Source organism: Coturnix japonica, chromosome 4 (genome assembly GCF_001577835.2).
Source record: "Coturnix japonica isolate 7356 chromosome 4, Coturnix japonica 2.1, whole genome shotgun sequence".
Classification (NCBI taxonomy): domain Eukaryota; kingdom Metazoa; phylum Chordata; class Aves; order Galliformes; family Phasianidae; genus Coturnix; species Coturnix japonica.
In genome coordinates, this window is record NC_029519.1 from 44,804,294 (window position 1) to 44,827,596 (window position 23,303).

At 42.0% G+C, this 23,303-nt stretch overlaps 1 protein-coding gene across 6 annotated transcripts in view; it reads left to right on the plus strand.

Moving 5' to 3' along the window:
* The window catches only part of SLC4A4 (solute carrier family 4 member 4), a 216,657-nt gene that overhangs the window by 77,918 nt on the left and 115,436 nt on the right, over positions 1 to 23,303 (plus strand). For all 6 annotated transcript variants that reach the window (XM_015861476.2, XM_015861475.2, XM_015861477.2 and 3 more), the window contains one exon: positions 4,302 to 4,481. In XM_015861476.2, coding sequence (XP_015716962.1) covers positions 4,302 to 4,481 — 180 coding nt within the window. The remainder of the gene's footprint in view (positions 1 to 4,301; positions 4,482 to 23,303) is intronic.

Consider the following 23,303-nt stretch of genomic DNA (forward strand, 5'->3'; position numbering starts at 1 on the left):
CTTGTGTTGAGTGCACAAGAGACGTTTGTGGCTCAGTGGGCCCTTGGATGATCAGAAGTTTAGCACTGGGCTTTATTCAACCCATCCTCCACCAAGCTGCCAGACAGCAGTGTGGTACATGTGTGTACTGTTAAATTTATCAGGCATTGCCATTGGTAGTGAATCGTTCTCATGGGAAAGCTCCGTTAGCCCAGTGAGTAGGAAATGTCTCAAAGTTGTGCATTGAGAGTATGTGTCAATTGTTTCCTTCCAGGCATTTTGGGAAAGGAGCCTAGAAGTTTATCTCAGTATTTGCAACAGCGTAAACAGATGCCAAGTACTTTAAGTATGCAGAAAAGGAAACCATCTTGGTTGGCCACTTTGAACAGACTGTGAGAGAAATATTAAATAGAAAAGGGGGGAAAGAAAAAGGGGGGTGGGGTGGAAGGGAAAAGGACAAAAAGAAATGTTAAGTAAGGCTCTCCCATGCAGAATAGGGAAAAGCAGCTAAGTAATGCAGATGTTGGCCTGTGTATATACAACTTAGTTTCATATCACCAAAATCTGTACTGTGCACACGTGATCAAAAGATTAAAGAGATTGACCGGTTCTGTTGGCAGCATATTAAAGCATTAAGACTACGGGCTTACTATGATGTGTTTGTATACCAAGCTGACCACAGAATTAAAGTGATTCAAAGGAGGACGTTGTCTAAATAGAAAAAGCCAGAATCACCCCATCCTTTTTCATCTGGCTTTTCCATTTGATCTTGTAAGAATTCCTTGGACAGATAGTGTTGCCCCATCCTTCCCAGGGGCCGTCCCTACCCTAACACCTGCCGCTTGTGCTCAGATAAGGTTTCCCTATCCCAGTGTAGCATTTATGCCATCTGCTGTGTTACAGCTGATATTTCCAGTTTCTGGAATAGCTTTCCTGGTTTTGTGTGCTGAGTCTTGTCTTCAGATGCTGATCTGCAAGTCTTGCTGTAGGTTTCACCAGCTTTGGCATGACTGCTCTGCCTGTTTCCAAGGGCCTCTGTGGTTTGAGCCCATTTTGGAAAGATCACTGTGTTGGTGCTCTGGGCTGGAGGCAGCAGATGTCCGTCCCTTTCCTTCTGCCATTGTTGTGCTGCCTCACTTTGGACCTTGCTTGATCCTGGATTTCTGTTTCTTTTTTTGTCCTGCTCCTGAGATGACACGTTATTGGTCCTGTGCCGGATGTGCTCTGGCAGCCCAGAGCATCAGGGGATGTGCACGTAGCAGTGAATTTGCTGGCTCCTAGACTGAGCACTGTGGAGTTTCCGCAGTGAGCCTTTTGGTGCCTTACAGAACTGGCTAAAGGGTAACTTCACTCAGAGATTTTCAGTAACACCCTGCTATTTGCCATCTTTATATTATTAGCATTACACATCTTTGTATCTTTATGTCTGTTTTATTAATTCAGTGTGACCTTCTGCATAGTTCCAGCTTGTACAGAAACTATAGCTTGCTGTAGCACTCCGATCACTAGAAATGCTGTGATTTGTTTTAAGGGCCATCACCAGCACTACTATGTTTGTGGTCGAGCAGGGAGTTCCTTTAAAAGCCTCAGGTGTCCACCAACTTCCATCTAACAAATTACTTTGGAGCCAAAATGCATATTTAGAGGCAGTCTCAGGATGAATGTGTGTCTTATTGGAGATTTTTTTTTTCTCTTCTAATTTTCTTAGTCTATATGAATAAAAAATGCAGTTTTTAAGGAGCCTTTTTTTCTTTTTTTTTTTTCCAGATGCTTTTCTCTGCTTCAGTAACTCAATAACAGTCTGCACTTAAAATTTGTCATTTGTCCCCTGTGTTTGCTTTTTGAAGGAGCTACTCTTAGAGATCTGTGTACATAAATAATTTTACTGGGCTATGAAGCACACACGTGGATGGGTGTGAGAAGCGGCATTATATGCATAGGGCATGAGCTATTTTCATAAGCCTCTGGCCCCATCCCCAAATAGAGCTCACTATTCTATTCTTTGCATAGTCCTTGGGCAATAGCATTAGCTCCATTAAAGTTGTTGTCAGGAAGGGATATGCTGGTCAAGCAGCCTCAGATGCTGTTGGTATAACATTTCACTTGCTCTGTAGGTGAACAACTCACCAAACTTTACAGCTGGCCTCGGGAGCATGTGGAATTTGAAATGACAAAAGTAGTGTCTCAGCAAGGAAAGTACCAGACCTGACACACCTCACAGACAAATGAAGTGAGAGAAAGGTTAGGAGTGCATTTTTGAATAGGATATTCTCAGTCTCATGTTCCACATGCAGCTCTGCCTGTGGGCTTCCTGGTCATCCATCATCACACACTGCTATTGCTGATCTGCTGCTGTCTGTTTAGATATCTTTAGACAAGGTGTCTCACTAGAGATCAATGTTTTCAAAGGCTGTTTTTCAAGAGAAAGAATAAATTGTTATGGAAATTGAGGATTTTGTGACAAAATTTTCAGTCTTTTAATCTTGAAGACTGGACTTAGAGCAGTTGCATACACAGTGCAGTTAACCCACAGCTGCCCTGTATGACTTTACTGTTGTACTAGCATTTCCAAAGCAACTTCCTGCAACTGCATAAATAGGTGCTTAATCTGGAACCGTGCAGCACTGCTGAAAAGGAAACAACAGTAATAGGTGCAGCTCACAGATGATCTCAGAGAGCAGGGCAAACTGCAGTGAGGAAAGGAAGATCTGTGGAGGTGGGTAGATAGCTAGTTTTCCACCTGACTTTCCCACGTGAAATCTGAATTGTTGCTTGCTTAACTCAATCTGTAGTAGAAGGGAGAGCATTGTGGATACAACCTGCAGGACTCTGTATCTGGTGACAGAGAAGCATATCTGCTTTGAGATGCCGTCACTATTGTCTTCTCATGACAGAACCTTCTGTGGCTTTTGGATTATCACAGAATCACAGAATGGCCACAGAATGGCCTGCAGTGTGGGGTGGCCTCTCCCATCTTGGAGGAGCTACCTGCCAAATGAGTTGGTTCAGCAGGAAGGATTTCAGCTCTCCTGAAGCTGGAGCCTTGGCCTTTTTCCTGAGTATGTGATCTGATACAGTTGCACATGGTTTTAGCAGCCATCCATTCATATGAGGTGTAAGTATATGTTAAAAATAGCTGTATATGAGGTGTAAGTATATGCTAAGAATAGCTGCATGTGAGGTGTAAGTATATGCTAAGAATAGCTGTATGTGAGGTGTTTTTGATAGGAATTGATGTATGTGAGGTGACTGAGCCAGTGACTCTGCACAGTGGTAGCTCTGCAGAAACTCATTTCTGGGTGTGAGCAGAAGCAGCTGACTATATCAGATAAAGGCACTTGTTCTCACGTGCATTTAGGGCTCATTCATTCAGATAAATGTACTTTAGTTAATAGTAGGGTATGTGTATTTAGCTGCAGTGGTTGGATACATAGAGAAATGAATGGGGAAACCAAATTTTGACAAAAGCATAAGACATCGTCATTAATATAAAGCAGCTGTTTTTAAAGCTTAAAGAAAGAAAGCAGAATTATCTAGGCACAGAAAAAGATGTGTTTTCTATAATCAGAAGGAAAGATTTTTATCCCAGGCTGGTAAAAGCATAGAAAGCCCTGAAAGTAGAACAGTTTTGATCAAACCCATCAAAAGGAAATAACAATTGGCAAATGTAGTTTAAGTGCTCTATTTTGAGGTAAAAGCCTGTATGAAAGGGAGAAGGCATAATTTGTATTTCCAGTGAGCATACAGAATTTGGCACTTAATTCTTACTCTGGAAAGCATGCAGTACTTAAAAGTTTGCAGTAACTCCTATCAGTAGTCCTTCCTCGCTGCTGTATTGTAATATCCTGGTGGTAGTTGGATGCACAATGGTCTACATGCTCAAGTGATATGAATTTAGTTGCTTCTTCAGTTAAACTGGATCAGTTTGCAGAAGGTGGGTAGTCTGACCAGTGTATTTTCCAAGACAAATGAGAAAAAATAATGTGGAATGTTTTTGAATAAGGTTGTATGTTGTATTGCAGAATTAGTGTGATGGCCTTCTGTGGTGGTGGTTTTTATTTTTAAATGAGTCACGAGCACTGAATAGTTATCAATGTTTTGTCAATGGAATGCTCTCTAAGGAATGACTTCATTAAAAATACTGCTCGAAATGGTTGTTCAAGAGTCCATTGCTCACTTTTGGAGCCAAGAAACACACAACATTAGTAATGATGGATACTTTGCTCACCCATTTGAATGAAATGCAGCGTGAGCTCTCCTAATCTTTCATGCACAAATGGCATGCTGTCAAAGTCAATATTTGCTGTGTTTTTATTCCTTAGGTCATCACACTGTTTACATTGGGGTCCATGTGCCGAAGAGCTACAGGAGAAGGCGGCGTCACAGGAGACGAACTGGGCACAAGGAAAAGAAAGAAAAGGAGAAAATTTCTGAGAATTACTCTGACAAATCAGACGTAGAAAATGCTGATGAGACAAGCAGCAGCATCCTCAAACCGCTCAGTAAGTACTGGTCTTGATTGTCACTCGCTACAATGGTCCGTTGTCTAGTGATTTGCTCCTGATCTGATCACGACAGAGAAAAGTGGATCAAGGAAAACAGTCATATTGTGTTGCAGGATCAGAATAGTCTAAATTAGTTGCTATCAGATGGTGGTTGTGACTTGGAAAAGGCCAGAGCAGACATTTCATCCCTCTGTGTTACCTCAGTTTGCTCCTGAGCTAGTGCCAGTCAACAGTAGGCCAGCATTCTTAGAAGCAAGTTGACACTGTGTGTAAGGAGATAGCAAGGAAACACAAAGACTGAGGACGTGCTTGGGCAGATCAGTTGCAGCTTCTGCCCTGGCTCTCAGGATGAATATACCATGGCTCAATCACTCCACGCTTTCTGCTAGAAACAGTTTCCTAGGAGCAGGTGGATAAGCACCAAGACCATAGCTATAGGCTGTGAGAAGCAAATCCTCTTGGGTTGGCTTGGCTTTATTGTATTAATAAGTTATGGGGAACACCTCAGCATGGTATAGCTAGAGAGAGAAGCATGCAGGGGTCTTAAGACCTGGTCTTTGAAGAAAGAGGCGAGTTACTCATTTTGAAATTGCGTTGCTGCATAGTTATGGTATTTAAAGACATAGACATGAGATCACACCAGTCATGTCTGTAGGCCAGGACCTCTTATTCTCAGTAGTGCAGATACTTCAGAGAATGAATACTGAGAAGAAAAACAAGTCCCAAAGACCATTTGTTCTTTATAACTGTCTTTCTCTAGTTGTTCCCAAGGAAGTTTTCTTGTCAATACTCAGAAACCAGTAATTGGCTTTACACGGAAATAAATTGTTATCCGTCTTCAGGAGCTCAAGAACTGTAATGTTACATTGTTACACATAAGTCTCTGTTCTTTTTTTGCATGCCAGTGACCAAATCTGTAGAAATTTGTTTTTGGATTCTGGATATATTGATTTCCTAGGGAAATGATTCCCATGAGCTGATGGTTCTGATGGCTAAAAACCCATTTCTTTCACCAGATCTTGATTTGCTGCCTTTAGTTTTGCTGATCTTTGTTTCTGATGTTTATTTGAGGAGGGGTTAGCTGTATTTTTTTCCTGTTGTTTTCACATTTCAGTATGTTCTTGTCTGCTCTTTCTCAGCATGTGAACATATGCATTCATTTCATCTCTCTGTCTGAGCATTTCCCCAGTCCTTTCCAGCCTGACCTATTTGCACTATGTACTTTGGGAATGGGATCACTTAAATCCCATGCACTATTGCAGGTGTCCCGTGCAATGGTGTTAATATTTACGTATTTGTACCTTTTTCTGTGCAGCTGACCATCTCATGTATCCAGATATTTTACCAGGCTCTGGCCGTGACTTGCTGTTGCGCACTGGTGGCCAGATCTTTTTACAAGCAGGCGTTGTTAATTAGAGCACTGTAAAGGATAGGAGTAGTTCAGGTGACTATCTTGGATTTCCAAACATTGAATTATTTGCTGTCTCATCTCCTCAGTTTTTTTCCCCTCTAACTTCTGCATGTGTAGTGACACCAGACAGCCTTCAGAAATGTCTCCCTTTCTATTCTTTATAAATGGTTCTTTATTTCCATTCAGATTTCTGTTCCTTAGGTGGCTGATGATCTGAGATAGTTGGATATTGAGGCTGTGCCAGCTTCAGTGTTTCTTACTGGAACTTTGTTGAAGGTTTTTGAGTGCCTGGTTGGCTTATGTCTGTGGTGTATACAACTCTCTTTGCTGATGTGAAAAGTATGTCCAAAAGAAGATCAGTTCTGTGCAGACAAAAAGAAGCATGACTCACTAGCCTAGTCTGCCTTTCATTATTGGCAATAAAGTTCATTTTCAAAGAAGGGCTAAGAACATGAGCAACAAAGAATGAGGGAAAATATCTGGAGTTAGAAGAAGGCTGAACATTGTAGGGAAATATGCATTGTGTCTGAGCCTGCAAAAACAGTAATTTGCATATCTACTTCTCTGTTGTTTTTTTTGCAATTATTAGCTTGGCCATGTAATTGTCAGTCCAGATGGTGTATAATTCTTACTTTGTCTTCAGATGAAAGGACAATCATGTAAAGATTGACTTGTAAAATCTGTAGTAATTAAGTTGTCTAAACAGTTTGTTTTTTGAGCAGAAAGCTTAAGTCGTGTTTTGATTTGGTACTTCACTTATTTCTTGATCTGTGAAATCTAAGCCTAGATATCTTACCTGAAGTTGATTCTTCATATTCTTTGGTGAAAACCCTATGATCAGATTTGAATTTGGATCAGGAGGTCAAACTGCTTGTACAACAGTAATAAACCCGATGAAACATGTCTGTGGATGGAGACAAGCAATCACTCAGTCCATAAATGCAAACTTGCCTATAAACATTTTGTTTTGGCTCAAAGCCAGTCTGGTTACGTTTTGGTATTTGAGATCTGGTGCAATTGGGAAGTGTCAATACTTCCTTAAAAAAATAAAATTAAATTAAATTTATGTCTTGTTCAGCCAAACAAGCCATGCTCTGAGAGCTTATAACAACAACCTTCAACTCTCCCATATGGAGAGAATTAGGCAAACAGAACATGTACAGATGTACTTTACCTAATGTAACTTACTGCTTAGGAAAGACGCCTGCTTTAAAAACCCGGACAGGAATATCATGTGATGTGCTGAGGAGGAAAAGGTATTCAGGCAATGTTCCCACTCCAGAGCTCTTTCAGTGTATTCCAGGCCTGCGGGGGCTGTCTCTGTGCTCAGGGAGAAAACTGGTTCACACCTTTGTTTTCAGGCAGGACTGCTGACACTGGTGCTAGCTGAAATGTGGCTGCCTTTAACCACAGACTGTTAGAGATCCCTGCTCCAGGTGAGGTATTCCAGCACCGCAGTTCTAAAAGTAGCTGCTCTAACTGGCCTATAATTGAATTGCCTTTCAATTATGACCAGTAAGAATGAAATAACTTCTAGCAGCGGTTATTCTGTACCATCCAGGAAGGTGGCATGGAAGTATTCTTGGGAAAACATGTCTGTATGTTTCATTACTTTAAGCAGGCTTTAAATAGCCTCTTCTTACTTGCTTAAAACACATATGAGAGTGAGAAAATATATACTTATGCTGTTGGAACACTGAATTGTTTCTAGAATACCTGACCTGTGGAAGGAGAAATATGGTATATTGAAAGAGATTGGGTAAAATTGGGTATCCAGAGAGAATATTAGTAGTTTTGCAGTGCTAATGTCTGTGATATTGACCTGCTAGAATTTTAGGCACATCCTCTGTCAGTCCTGGTTAATCCTCGCGGTGGGTTGAAGGGAAGACTCAGCTGGAAATGTGTGGAAAGCCTCAGAAACTTGTCAGCTGGCATGTGTAGAAGTGTTAAGCCCGGTTCTGCCTTCTCTGTCATCTGATTGCTCATCTTGATACAAGGTGGATGATGTAGTTTGCTTTACTTACAAGGAGCGAGGAAAAAGGGAAGCAGATAGATGCTTCTTTTTTTTGCTAGGCTGCCAGCTGAACCCATTTCCCTCTTCCTCATTCTTTCCCACAGCCATGCAGGGAGACTTTTTTCCATGAGGAAGTGCATCTCTGCTTGGTCTGGGGAGGGGTTTCTTCTCACTGTGTGGTTGCTCTCCAAGTTTATTTGGCTCACATTCCTTGTACTTGTTTGAGGTGGCTCAAACCCAATGGAAGCATGCCTCTTGGTAAGAACTGCAGCAGCAGGCAGCTTGTAGACACTGTTTTGGTTTACACAGCAGCAAGAGACTCTTTATGGAAACATCAGTGCTTGTACAGAGCTTGCTTTGGTTACCTGGACCAGCCTTGTGCTCCTTAGACGCTCAGCACGTAACGAAGATAGAGATCTCTCTCCATTTTGAAACTGATGTTATGTTTGGAATAACAGTACCTGACAAATACGGTACAGATTTAAGCATTAGGAGAAACAGAAGTAGAAAATGCGTGGTTCTTTGGCAGAATGGGAAATTGTCATTATTTATCTGCAAAGCAAACAACTTCTGGGAAGTTAAAAAACTGTCAGTGTATATTCAGAACTCTGAATTCAGTGGCAAGGGTAAAAACCTTTTTATAGGCAAAAGCGATTCTCTAAAGGGCAGGAGGAAGTCTTAAGCAGTTCCTTTTGCTGATGGGCAATAAGATTATATTTTCCTGGTGTGTTATTGATATTGGCCAAGTGTAAAAGTTTTATGCCACAAGTTGTGGGATATTGAGCCACCCTGTGATTCTGTACGGCTTACTGACTGTTTTAATTAAAGACTACTGGTACATCTGAAAAAATCAGTGTTGGTGAAGTCAGAGATTTGTATGAACTCAGCATAAGGCTTTAAAAAAATAGGATGGGAGGAAAGGATATGTAGTATTTGCAGTGTACTGGAAATGGGCATTACAGAACACATATCCTTGTTCAGTGTCAGACATCAGAAGTGCCTGTGATACTTAGCATTGGCAGGGGATTCAGCAAGGTATGTGGGTCAAAAGCAACAAGTACTAAAGAGGCACCTGAGAAACTGATAAACAGCAGTTTGTAATAGTATTTTCTTAGGACCTGCATCCTCAATACAGTCTGATTTTGGCAGAATGCATGACAGGTGGATAAATAGAACTGCAGAAAATACATCTTAGAAAATCTTAAGGGAGTTAAGTAGCTGTGAGTCGAGGCTGTCTTTCAATTTGCAGTGTTAATGGCAGCTGCTCTGCATATGGTCGTGTGAGGGCTAGGCTTATTGAAGGCTTTCTAAACCAATGGGGGGGGCGTAACTATGATTCTGTTTACAGGACACAAAAACAGCAACGGGAGCAAAGTTGAAAGGATCTGTCTGTCAGCCTGGTTTCTAGAGGACTCATATAGCAAGAGAGAGTGGGAAGGGATGATATGTCATCCCATCAAAGGTTTGTAAGGGTTTGCAGTTTGTTGAGAGAAATTTCTCTTCCATCTGCCATTAGTAGTTCTTGAAGGTTCTGGTACGAAAATCATTCTTGAGGCCTCAGATGTGAGTTAGGAGTTCTATGTTGAAAGAAAACCATTGCAGCAGAGCCATTTTATTAAGGTACTATTTGAGACTTGTGCTGTATTTCTGGATGATGTGCATCTCTCACAGTTAAGGTGAGGTTTGGGTTGGATAGATCAGATTTGCTGTGCAGGCAGCCCATCAGCCCATACAGATGGCTTCTTCCTGGGCTATGTGTTAGTATGCAGCTTTTAACAATTCTTATTTAAAAGGCATATTTCTCTCAAAACTGAGTTCTGCATAACCTGGTGGTAGGAAAGGCAGAACTCTAGAGAATCTGACTTTCTTGAAGCCTGCTGTAAGTTTTTGGTACATGTGCGAAGTCCATACTGATGAATACTTGCATTAAAATAGTGCTTGGTAGGATGTCTTACATGGAGAAAGAAACGTAATTATGATGCATTGTCTGAGCCTGACAGATCCTTTAACATCAGTTGGCACCATTTTCTGAAAGGTGGTTAATCTGTGCTCAGTTTATCAGGATGCCTCAGGGATGTAAAAGATTTTGTGGCAGGCAATCTTCTAGCATGAACTCACTGTGGTGATTTGTTTAAGTGGAGGCTTTTTTCATTTTTAACCCAAGTACAGCAGCTCATCTGTTGGTTCTGGCTGTTGTGGGATGCATCAAAATTGATGTCGTTAGTATCCTTAATTTCCTTTACATCTTGTTTTGCTTCTTGCATTATGAATACTTTTCTTGGCCCTTTCAGGTTGTTCACGTTGTCTGGTGGATGTTTATGACCTGCATAAAAGTGGTACTCTGTGTGCATAGAGATGGTTTGGGATCTATTTTTGTCTATTCAGTGCAGTACCCCGACGGTATACCAGCCTGGGATCTCTTTAAGGCCAAGCTGCTCTGTTTTTCTGATGCATTCTCTCACTTGACAACACAATCTTTATCTTATGGAGGCCCACCTCAGGGGCTGAAATCCTGATTGAATCCGTAGTGCCCTTGATTCTTTTAAGTGCTTCATCACATCCATAATTCCTGCTGAGCATGCATCCTGCTGTTTCTGGAGAACTAACTCCCACCAGTGGGTCAGATACAATCTGTTCACCTTATGCTTCACAGATCTTCTGAGGTATCTTTTGTTCACCGCCTGTTCTTCTAAACAGTTGGCCTATGCAAGGCCTGAAACACTTCACATTGCCTGAAGTATGCAAATATGTCTCATTAAGTCATTAACTCAGTAAGTTAGGGAACCCTCCGTGCTAAGCCTGCAGGATTGGGAGTCTCTCTGGGGACACAGTGAGCCTTCATGTCCACAGAGCGCTTACCCTGTGCTGAGGCACAGGCAGCGGACTGTCTCTGGTGGTGCCTCGAAGACAGGGATGAGGGTTTATTGGAAACCACCTATGGAAAATGGGATTAGAGACATTGGTAGTACTTTCTGGATGGTTTTTCCAAGCTTTCTGTTGCAGGCCTTTCCTTCCAAGGTACAGACTTTGCAACTCTTCAGCACAAAGTTGCCTCCTGTCAGGAGTGCTTGAACACAAAATGGAGAATAACACCACAGTGTTAGAGAAGTGATTGGTGATTTCACTACAGTACAGCTGGCCCAATTTGTAGGTGCCCCTGCTTGTAGCCTGAGCCAGAGACTACACATCAAAATGCATATCTTGGACACTTACAGAGTTATTCCTGTTTGTATTATGCTTGAGTGCAAGGTGGCTTATATGTCTTTTTAAAAATGCATTTGTTATCTCTATGGCTTTTCTTAAATGGACTTCCTGCCTCTTCACATGCAGTAAGATTTATAATATTCTAGATTTCTGGTAACACCTCCCAGCTTGTAGCACTTGCTTTTCAGGCAAAGATCCTGTATAGCAGAGGATGTCCCAGTTGATTTCCAGTGAGGAGTGGAAGTTGCCAGTCTAACTGTGGAGCAGTCCATCCATAATAAGATAGAATTAATTCAACAGGAATACTTAAACATCAATTTGGGAAGGCTCAGGCTTGGTGTCTATGCCGCAAGTTCATTAAACTAGCAGTTATAAATAGCAAGAGACAGCTACAGGATTGAAATAAATGGCCCTACTTGGCAGAGCATATGCAGCACAGTCCAAGTGTGTGCCTCTTTCCATTACTGGTGTTGGATTTTTCATCAATCCAGTTTCTTTTCTGTCTCTTTAGTAAATGCGGTGGGATTTTTCAAAAGCTTTTAGCTTCAGATGACTACAGTACGAGCAAAGCCAGAGCAGCGTTGAGAATCTTTGAAGAATACCAGGACGATGGCAAAATATCTTGATTTTTGATATCAATATTTTACATAGGGGTGATCAGGGGACTTCCCGAGTGCCTTTAGTATTCTGGTCCTTGGGAGCTACACAGCAAGCTGGTGGATTTATCCCAGGTGCTGAAGTTAGTTGAAGCATGTATTTTCTTTGCTCCTCAGCAAAGAAACGCTACAGGTAATGTATTTAGGTCATATGTAGCATAAACACAGCAATAATTACTGCTTCAATTGCAAACATGCCCTCTGCATAGCTGGGGGCCCATCGATGTGACTGTTAGAGTGCAGCTGGCTGAGTAAATGGTGAAGGGTATGGGAAGATGCTCAGGGGAAGGTAGGCTGTGGGAAAGGAGCAGGTGAGGAGGTCAGCAGTGCCTGTAAGTGCAGAGCCAGCAGCTGGGCACTGCACTGCATGCTGACACAGCCCTCGTGTCTGCTCTGACAGTGCAAAGGAGAGATTGCATAATGCAGGGAGAGACCTCTCCATGACTTTGCTGCACATCTGACCATGTAGCGTGAAGATGGCTGCTTTCTGAGGCTGAGTATTTTGTTAGGGACCTTCTTTCAGCAGGTCAGACCCCTTTGATCCCTGGCAGACTGACTCATTTTGCAGTTAATAGCTGTAAGTGGTAAGGTCAGGAAGCCCTCTTGCCTTTCACTGCAAGGGTTACAAAGCGTTAGGTTTCGAGAAGGATATTTTTGGGTTTATGGCTGGGTTCAGGGAAGACACTGTGACCTCAAAAAAGTCCCAGGGAAAGATGTGGAGGCAGGGAGTTACTTTAACACTCAATTGCTTTGCAGGTGGAAAGATGTCTTGTGAGTGTGGGAGTGACAAGAGAAGTGACATTTAAAGGAGAAGGGTGTTCTGAGCAGCAGAACACTCCCTTAGCTCCATCAGTTTCCCACTGGCAAGGATTGCAGTTATTTTCTGGATGGTATTTTTTCCAGTTTCTGTGGCCCTATTCTGTTAACTGCAAATTCTTACAGCTCTCACTGAAGCACTGTTATAGGATGAAGGTACAATGTGATGTGAGGCTGGGTCTACCTTCCAACTGTCACCCTAGGCAAAAGTTCTCTTGTTTTCCTCGTAAGAATACGGGGTTTTTCAGATGTTTAATTTGAATAATTGCTTACTTTGCAATACCGCTTCATTGAATGTTATTTTACCCTATTTCAACTAGGCTTCTTCATGAGCTAACCACATAAGGCCTTCTTACAAATATTAGATTTCCTTTAAACACTTTATGCTTCCCTTACACCTAACACTCACCTTTCAACATGGCTGGAATTGGCCTTTCAGTACAGGAGGATGCACTGTGGTCAGGTTTTGCCCTTACTGTGCAGTTGCGAGAGCAGAGCTATATGAGCCAGACAGCAGGTGCCAGGCAGAGAGAGATGCTCTGGAGGACCTGGGTAGAGCAAGCTAGTGCTTTTTGGTCGGTGTTTCTGGGTAAGCAACGAGTGCAGTTCATTTTTAACCACTATTTAATATATTCACTGCTCTTTCTTGCACCCCCCAATGTATGATGTTTTTCACGTTTCCACTTTCAGTGTATTTTCCAAAGTAGTCACTGAAGCATGTTAATATCTCATTCTGACATAGAGTGAAACTTCTATGTCTTGCCAAGATTTCATTCTTTGTTTGTGACAGCTGGGGAATAAACTAATGAGATTTTTTTTCCTTGCAAAGTTCAGGTTTTGGATATGTGTGATAAAAGGTAGGGCTAAATAGTTCCTCCCTCAGTGTGTACTGAGACTCCCATGCATATTAACAGAAAACAACCTTTCTTGGCAGTGCTGGTTGTTAAGGAAGATATCGACTGCCTCTTGTGCCTCCCCTCTAGGGTCCTTTCCCGGGTTGTTTTTGAGCTGGGGAAAAGGAGCAGTGTTCCTGAATTAAGCTACATATATGTTAGGCTTAGTTAAATTTAGGTATCAGCTCAGTACCCACAGGAAGGAGTTGGGCACACCTGCTTGTATGTAACACATGGCTCCTGAGCTTTGCCCTTCCACAGCTACCCTACGTGCCTTTGACAAGCCTTAAAAGCCCAGCGTTGAAAGTCTTCAAAGGGACAGTCTTGTGTGAATGAAAATAAATCTCATCCTCGTCTAACAGCTTTTCTCGTGTTGTCAGTTATGGTTGTCACTCTGTGGGCACAGTTTTGCATCTCAATCTGGCAAGTCCATGACTTGTAGAAAATCTCCTGACTATGTGAAGATCTGAACTGCTGGCCATGTTCTACTTTCTCTCTTTCCTCACTGGGACAACTTCAGCTCTCCCCACCAGGTTTCTGCTTTGTACCACAAGCGAGGACAAAAGACTGAACATCAAAAGGATGTAAAAGCTTCATCTCATGGGCCTCCCTTCTCCCTGAACACTATGGTCAGTGCTGTGCAAAGGGCACTTTGCAGGCTGCTGTGTGCACAGGTGTCTGCACTGAATTTTCCCATGGTTGAACTCTTCAGCTTGCCTCCAACATCTTTTCCATTGGCACAGAGTCAGTAAATTTTTTAGTTTCCAGCAACATTTAAGGTTTTTTTCATTGTGTTCCTCCAGCCACTCGTGTGCTCTTCCTTTGCCTAGGAAAGGAAGGACTACTTGGCCAAAAACAAACAAAACCAGCCCCATCTTTGCAATATCACATAGTTCCTTAGAAGAAATCCACTGTACAGACTGAAACGGCCTACTCAAACTTCACTTTTTTTGTGTCTATGTTGGTCACCTTTGTTGTTCTCAGCTGGAAGGTACTTCAGTAGAGCTTGTTGGCTTACAAAAGGTTTTTTCAAGTGACTTAAGGATGTGTGGTGTAGGATTTAGAAAACGTCTTTTATTTCTGGAGTATCGGTGTTTCTTTGGCTGTGATCAGACTGGTGCTTTAAAGTGACTTGAGTTTGAAAAAGTTTTAACAAGTCTGCATTGTAAGGTGCCCTTGTGAAGCAGTCAGAAATGCCTGGAACTGGAGCAGTGCCTGGGCCTGCAGCAACATGAGTACAGAGGAGAGCATTTTCCATCCATACAGAGGCCAGGAATAACTGCGCAGGTCTGAATTCTGCTTTCAGAGATTTCTGAAAGCGTCTGAGATGAGCAGCCACTGCGGTGGAAGAGGAGGCAAGGAATGTGATTGTTTTCTTCTCAAGAGAAATGTTAATGTGCTTTTGATGAGGATTATCTATGGGGGTGGTACATTTAAAGGCACAGTGTCATCCTGCCTCCACTGATATATCTTTGTTAGAAAACAAACCACAAAATTGCCATGGCAATATCAGATAGTAGAGCTGTTGAGCAGTTCAGCTTAGGTTATTATCAACTTCATGTGATCAAAATCCATGACCTTGGAATCACAAGATTAATTTGAATATGATTTATATGAAACGTAAATACAAAAGCAGTGTTGCTTCAGCTTGCTTTCTGTTTTTCATACCCTGACACTATTGCAGTTCTGCTCTACTTTTAAGTTTTCTTTGCAAATTGAAGAACTGATACAAGCATTTTTAGTTAAGTGGAACTTAAAAAATTCTCCTATAGCAGCCTCCCCTTGAGAGGAAAGTCAAAATCACAGAACACAGCTGGTTAATACTAAATTAATCAGTGCAAAGTTTGAGATAAGATAATAAAATGGAACATTTTGTGTTTGATAAATGGGGTGTGGGCATAGCAGGGAAAATTATCTTTAAAATAAAATGATGAATCGTTCTTTTCATTTTGGAGTAGGTATGAGAGATATGAAACATTTCCATTGACTGATCACTTCTGTCTTGATTAACTGAGTGGTTTGCTTGCAGCTTCTTGAGTGAGCCATTCTGGATTAAGAATAGTCTTTTTCTTTAACAGGCAGTTTTTGTTAGAAATCTGTCTTGACCAAAGGTGACGTGATTTATCATGCCAGATATAGAGGGAAGTAATTCCATATAAAACTTGCGCTGCCGTTTAAGTCACAGGGTGGGTAGCTCTCAATATTCTGGACTGTGAGTGGTTCTTCAAATTCATCTTAAAACTTCTTCAGTTTTTAAGCAAGAGGAAAAGGTGCCTCTGGGAAGTTTTTATGAGCTGCATGCAGTCATTTTGATATGGTACATTATTTAGATAACTGTTGTTTTAAATGGGCAGAGTTGAAAAAAAGCAGATAATTCCCTTCCCAGTACAGGGGAAGACCTCCTTTAACTAAAAGCTCGCTGTACTAATCTTCTGTCTTGAACTGATAGCATGTGCCACAGTAATTACCTAAGCCACCTTAATTCTTTGCCTAATTCTGTTCTGTGCCTTCACGTGAAACTGCTAAGGGACAGAAAAGTCTAAGGAATTTACCATGTGGAAAAAAAAATCTCATTTAGAAGCATTTTGATTTTAAGCCAAAGATATTTCCATAGCTGAGAAGGGCTGAACTGTGTAGGTGATGGTTGGTACTCTAAAGCCGCCCTTTTGGGATTAAACACTGTGCAGATCCAGAGGATGGTGTGGGAACAAAAAATCTGAGTTCCAAGTTTCTCTGTGTGTGTGTGTGTATAAACAAGAAGTTGAAGTGCTTCAAAGCATGAACACTGGACCTGCCCATTGAACCCGGTACTAGTTTCCCCTTGTGTTTTATATAATACATTTAAGACTGTGAGTTTTCTGACTCATATTTTACTAGAAAGCATGACTTCGTTCAAGAGGGGCTGTGTCTTCCTGATAAATAGGCAAACTGGTTAGTGGTGGTTGCACATTGTTTCAGGATTTGTATTTTGTGGATGTGTAGACTGTGTATCATTCTATAGACAGTCATTATTCTGTGATTCTGTGTATGCTGCTTTACAAGCGATGTACTCATAACAAGGGAAAAAGTAGCTGTCCTTATCATTCTTAGAGGTGAAGTTGAGTACTGTTTTCTGCTGTCTGTAGTCAGACATTATTGCCCCAGATAGGAAAAAATTACAGGCTAGAGTGAGAGCTGGTCACACAAGTGGCATGCAAAGTTTCAGGGTCCTCTAAAGGATGGATTTTATGTTTCCTTCCCTTGCCTGAGTACCTGATCAGGTGTCCCTGGTGAGGAAAGAGTTGTGCAAGCACTAGAATTTCAGCAAGACTTCAAAATGATGCTGAGGTGATTGCTGCTCCACTATATATATATATATTGCCTTTTGATTATGCAGGTTGGCTGATGGTCTAATTCCTCCCTTGTCCCCAGAGACTCTCTTTCTTTGAAGTAAATGTGAAGCATGCTGTTAAGCAGATGGCTTTAGCCCACCGTGTTGTTCATTGCATGTGTTGAAAAGAGCTGGACCAAATGTGCTGCACGCTGAACCAGTTGTAGCTGATACAAATGTGATTGTGCTGGCAACCAAGGGAATAGTTGTGCATATGAAGAAAAGTGGATATTCCCAAAGGCAACCCTGAAACAGATTAATTTCCAGAGAGCCTCACAGAAAGAAAGATCGCTGACTATTGTCAGTACTGATGCTGTGATGAAGGGAGGCACAAGGGTCTCTCACTGCAGGGAAATAGATCTGCGAGCTTGTCAGGTCTTGTACTGTGAAAAGAGGGAAAATTATTGCTTGATTCTTGCAAAATCCTTGTGTATACTCAATGCAAAATCCTCTAATGCAAATACAACCACAACTGAGATTTTATTTTACAAGCCCTGCTTTATGTTGTCTGTTGACTTTCCAGAACCTCACTGAACTGTGCCTATTAGAACCTGTCCAGATGTTGATCCATAGTATAGTAACTGTAGAAACTGCTGTCCTTTCCTTCTTTCATCTTTTCATTCCATCCTCCCCCGTCTTTTTACCCATCAGAGCTATTGAAGATTTACTTTTCCTATCAATAGCTTCTAAGGCTGGTTAGCCACTTCTGAAGGGACTGATCTTCAGGACACAGCTGAGCTCAACTGGTTGGGGAAGTGGGAGGAGAAAGTAGGGAGAGGTGAAAGAGTGGTTCTGAGTGCACCCGTGATGTGGAGATGTCTCTACTTATGCCAAGAGGTGAGCAGAATTCTGCCAATGACTGTCTAACCTCCTAGAGTCAAGATTCTGGGGTTTGGAAATGAGTGCACAGATCGTTACATTCAGGATAGCAGCAGAAGCTGCTGATCTAACAACTAGGATCAATAGATATTTTAGCAATTGTGGTGTAGGGATGTCTGCAGAACTGCAGTGTGTCTTCCTAATACTAGTTGTTTCTGGGTTCTTTCCCTCCTTCTCTTGGCAGCCCCCCATTTGTCTCCTCCTTCAAATCAGGCTGGCACAAAGATGATGCAGATAATTCTGATTGCACAAGGAAGCTGTTATGGAATTAGATGATGAAGAAACGTGTGGAGGAAGAACCAGAGATCACAAAGCCAAAAATTTGTTTGACTTGGATACCAGTAGGTTGTTATGGCAAAATGGGAGTGTTAATGAAAAGAAAATCAATTGCTTACAGGATACCCTGCTGTTAGCAAAGCTACAGCCTTTCTGCCTCTTTACAGGGTATCGCTGTACTTTGAGCTTTGTTGGGGCTTTAGCTTGCATAAGTTCAAACTCTAAAATAAATGTTTCTGTCACCATTCACTAAAATAGGCTTAATGTTACCCTCAGAAATGCTTTTGAGGAAAGGTTTTTATTCCAGCTGTTTCCAACAGCTGTGAATCTTGTCCAAGGGCTTCCTCTTGTCTTTCTGTTAGGATTACTTAGGGCTGTAGAACTTGCTGTGGAGTTTCTGTTGTGTTGGAGCAGATGCTGTGCTGTAAGGGTGCTCATGCCTTAAAGAAACAACTTAGCGAGAAGCAAGAGCTGCCTTTTCTTACCTCTTTGACTTTCCAAGCCAAAATTGAACTGTTTCCCTGGTGGTGTGCAGAACTGAAAGCCAAAGAGCCACTGCCAAAGGTAATGGAAGCTAAAGGGCACTCAAATTTCAGCAAGAAATCTTAAACCTGAAGTATAAATGAGCTAGGTTGAAAAGAGGTCTCAGCCATAGTACATCAGTCATTGCAAGGGATGTTTTCCAGAAAATTAGTATATTCTGATATACATATATATAGAGATATATATAGATATATGATACAAAAGCTGTGAGAGCTGCACTGTGAATCCTGACCCAAGAGCTGTTCAAGCAGGGCAGCTTGTCTTTCTGCTAGGATTTATTTGCTGATTTCTTCTCTGCCGAGTGAACTTTGAAATAGTGATATTATGTCAGAATTATGTGTGGGGAAGAGCATGGTCATCTAAAAGCTGAGGAGGAAAGCAGATGTTAACTGAGATCAGAGCAATTGTTTACAAATGTGTTTGTACTTGTAATGCTAGATTTACATCTATAAAAACACAGATCCCTTTTGGAATATTTTGCCTTATGGTTTGTGTAATCACTGGAAGAGCGGTGTAGACATCAGCAGTTAGATGGAAATAAAAATATGCGTAAATCAGCAGAGTCCTTCCTTCTGTTTACAGGGAAACATATGAATGGACTGGTCCCAACATGGTATTGGGCTTATGTTCAACTCTTGCATCCAACTGCAGGCCTTGATATTTAAATACAGTAATGGGAACTGAGTTCATCCAGCCAAGGAGGGGTGTTTGATTTAGCGCTGAGCTGCTGCTATATAATATCCTGTGAGTTATATGGTGTGCATGAAAGGAGAGGTATTTTGAGCAGCCTGATCCATGGAGACCTCCTGCAGTTACTCTCTGTTGTCTTTGTGCTCCAAGAGCGCTTCGATAACGATATGACTTATTGGGCTTGGATTTCAGGCTCTGATTAATAGCTTGGCTCCTGTGTACTGAAGCTGAGAGGTTTTCTTTTGCTGGGTGAAGTGTGTGTCCTTATTTTCTGCTTGGAGTTCAGTTAAATCTACACTTCAGCTTGCTTGGAACCAAACAGATTTTATGGTTTTTAAGTGGTGGTGGAAATGCAAAATGGAGCAGAAAACATGTATCAAAATGTGTTTGCACCCGAAAAGAGAGAACTGAGCTCTGCATTGAGTCACCTCTACATTCATCATAAAAGAGCTTCTCATCATAACTTAAGCATGGTTCAAATTGCCTGTCACTGCAGGCACACTGGGCAAATATGGTCTGACAGGGGTGCTAGATGATACCAATAATAGATCGACTGTATGTCAATATGTGATAATTACATGAGTCTGCAGTGTTACGATGACTTTTTGGTCCTTTGTTGAAAAGGCCTAATAGCCTTATATCTGGGGTATTTTTATTTTAACTTTTGAAATGAATAAGTAGCTCTTGGGAGGGGAATTATCGGTCAGGAGAGAAGGGGGGATACACATTAAATAATACCACATTAGATAACACACACTAAATATCCATCAGTGAGAGTTTCCTGCAAGTGAAGAAACTGTGTATACTTGGCTTCTAGTGCAGAGCAGTCAGAAAAGGTATTGCTGAAAACCCCAAATTCAGAGATGAGGACATTTACCAAATCTGGGCAGAGAGTTGTCACAGTCTCAGGGAAGCTAAATTAAGGTTTTGCTGTGACCTGCAGTCCGGATGAGTGAGCCTGTCCCCATGAGCTGTATGGGAGTGGAGAGCAATGAGCCTGCTGAATTCCCTGCTGAGACTGCCTAAAATAAAGATGAGCTTGAAGAGTTCACAACAGACAGCCCTGTAGCACGCTTCCTTTGCAGTGACGTTGCACCTTCTTCCTTTGCAGTGACATTGCACCTCACTTCTTACAGAAATGCTGAATGCGCTGTGCAAAGTGAATGCTGGTGTCTCAGTAGGAGGTGGTAACGGAATTGTAAGGTAGCCACAGTAATTCACAGTCCAGCACTTGGTGGCTGCTGTGGTTTGTAGCTGAGGGTGGCTTGTCACTCAGATTGTTGTCCCAAGAATAGACTTGGGACATAAATCCACAGAGTTCCATGAGCTGTTTTGGAGAAGTTGTGCTCCCAAAGAGGAGCTGGCAGAAGTTGCACAAAACTGCACGGCTTCCAGTCTGAAGGCAGTGGGGAAAGTTGCATGTGCAGCTTTGACCTTTCAGTTCTTGTGCCTTTAAAAGCCTCTGGGGAATCTTGCAAACCTGCCTGGCTCTGCTGTTTCTGCTCCAGATGCTGAAGAGGAAGTCTTCACGCTCCTTGCTTTGAGGCAAGGTGCTGACTTGAGTATTCATCTGGGCACCAGTTCTTCCTTGTGCTTTGGGTATTCCTAGAGAACATGTCTGACACTGCTTGTTCTTATTTGGGTTTCCCTTTATCTGTCTGGGACTTGTTCTGCCTTCTTTGTATATCGTGGTTTTCTTGTTCCAGCCTGTTCCTATGTAAATTGCATAGGATGGGAAACTTCTGAAGGATGAGTCTATAGAAAAAAGAGTATAGTCAAGAATGTAGTCAAGTGACTTCATTCCAGCATGCATTTCATCGTGGGAATGGGAGCTTACTCTGCAGAGAAATACTGCTCACCACCAAACAGCACAAACCTATTTAATGGCAACAATTGTTTCCTTGGCAAAGCCTAGCTAAAGCTCTCTGGGGGGATTAGTCTAGGCTTTGCATTAAAGCTGAACTGAAACATACCCCACATTCCTCGAGGAAGAAAAGTAGTGCCATCCAGAACAGTTGTTTCATGTCTCCTTTAAGAAATGGGGATTGGTTGGGAATGGGGCTGTTTCAACTACTCTTGAGGCTTGCAGGATCACATCTGCTGATTAAAGGCAAAAGAAACAGCTAATGTAACCACAGAATGTACTGACTTAAATTATTCATATGGACTTGAAGAGTTAAATGCTGTCAGCTGTATGGTTCAGGTATCAAGCTCATGCTCTAAACTTCTGCTTGGAAAAACCTTTCCTTTGGCCTGCTGACAAGGGTTGGGCAGCTTTTTGGAGCTCCCAGGGCGAGCTGTGTGGATAGCCTTATAGCATGGATCAGGGAATGAGGTGACGTGCTAAATATCTCACGGATGAACATGTCTTGGAATCCATACAGATATATAGTGCTGGTTTCATCATTCTGATTCTGCTTTTCATTCCAGCTGTGCCCATGTGGCTTTTATTCAGTGATGAAAGGAGAGAATTTGTAATTATTGTACCCGATCTATTTAAAATATAGATGTAATATGTAAATGCATGTACCTGTAAAGCAGTCAGTATTTTTGTAATTAATTGCTTGCCTCTGAATTTAGATTGCTTTCTCTCTTGTGGGTTCCTTTAATGCATTGGCAATAAATAAGAAGCTTCCAGCTGCAGAGAAAACTGTGCTTAGTGTTTTTTGATTGTTGGACCTTTCATTATGGAAAGAGGCCTTAAGATATTATCTTTAAAACCAAACCCTAGGGTTTGGTCTTGCTTTGCCATAATGTTCTACGTGACTTCAGTGATAACTGGCTGAGGTTTATCAGCACATCGTCTGTCAGCACCTGTGGGAGCAGCACAGGCAGAAGGAGAGCTGTGATTTGGGTCAGCACCAAGGAACAAATGTAACTTAGATAGTTAAGCCTGTCTGTTTTCTAGAAGATTTAAGTCCATATTTAAAGCTCAGCATCTGTTGAAGTGCTGTGCAGATTGCTGATATAAATAGTTTGCTGAACCAAAGCTGCTCTGTCTAGGTGGGGAAACACTGAAGTGGCCAGATTTCAGGGAGTGCTTTCGGCTGCCCTACATGCTGGGATGATGCAAGCAGGACTCCTTTGCCAGTTGCCTATTTCTGGTATAGGTTGTTGCTGTCCTTTGACCTTTTCCTTAGCTCACTTGCTAGTGAGGATGGGACTTGAGAACCAAATAAGCATTTATTTTGTTGCAAGTGTGAGAACAGAGCATAAATAGGACTGAAGCTTGAGTGTCAGCTCCCTGCCTCCTGCCCATCCCTGGGATGACCCCAAACTTGTGCAGGTTTGCAGTTCCACCATCCCCCGCCCCCTCTAAAGCTTATTGTAAACTAATGCTTGAAAGTTGAGCAGGGCTATCTCTTTGCTGGGAAGCTGCCAGCATGCAATTTGTGGCTCACCCCAATCTGCCTTTGTAAGTGAAGAAATGGAAAAGGGCTTTTTTTCTCTCAGCATTACTGTAGAGGAGCATTCTCATTTTCCCTGTTTGTTTGCCTGAGTGTCCAGCCACTAAAGTTAGTGCTGGGTGTCTCTGTAGCTTCTCACTGTTGAATCTGGGTTGCAAAAATGGGAAATCTCGTGGCTGGGTGATCTTTATGAGCTGGGATTTTTCTGGAGCAGGTGAATGTGAGGGCACTGAGAAGCACCTCGTGCCCCTGGGAAGTGTTGATTCAGTTGCAGGCTGTGTGCTAATTCTGATTTATGCGAAAACATACAGCAAGAGGTGCTGGTGGTCACTGCGTGTCTCTGAGCTCTTTTGGTTGGAGCTGCCCCAGGAGCTGTGTTCATCCTGCTGTGGTGAATGTTTCCTTTGCACTCAGGCTTCATTTCATTTCCAGTCCCCAAATAAACCCTTTTTCAGTGTAGAAGTAGTAACACGTGGTTTTTGTCCTAAACTTGACTGTGCCTTTGGAATATAAAGCGTTGCTTCTTTTTACAGGGTTACCTGTTTAAGAGAAGCAGCAGGGTGAGGCTTGCTAATGAAGGAAGTTATATTTCCCAGCTTTTGTGCAGTGTCCTTCCTCAGTCACTTGAGCAAAATACATTTCAGCAAACTATTCTCATTG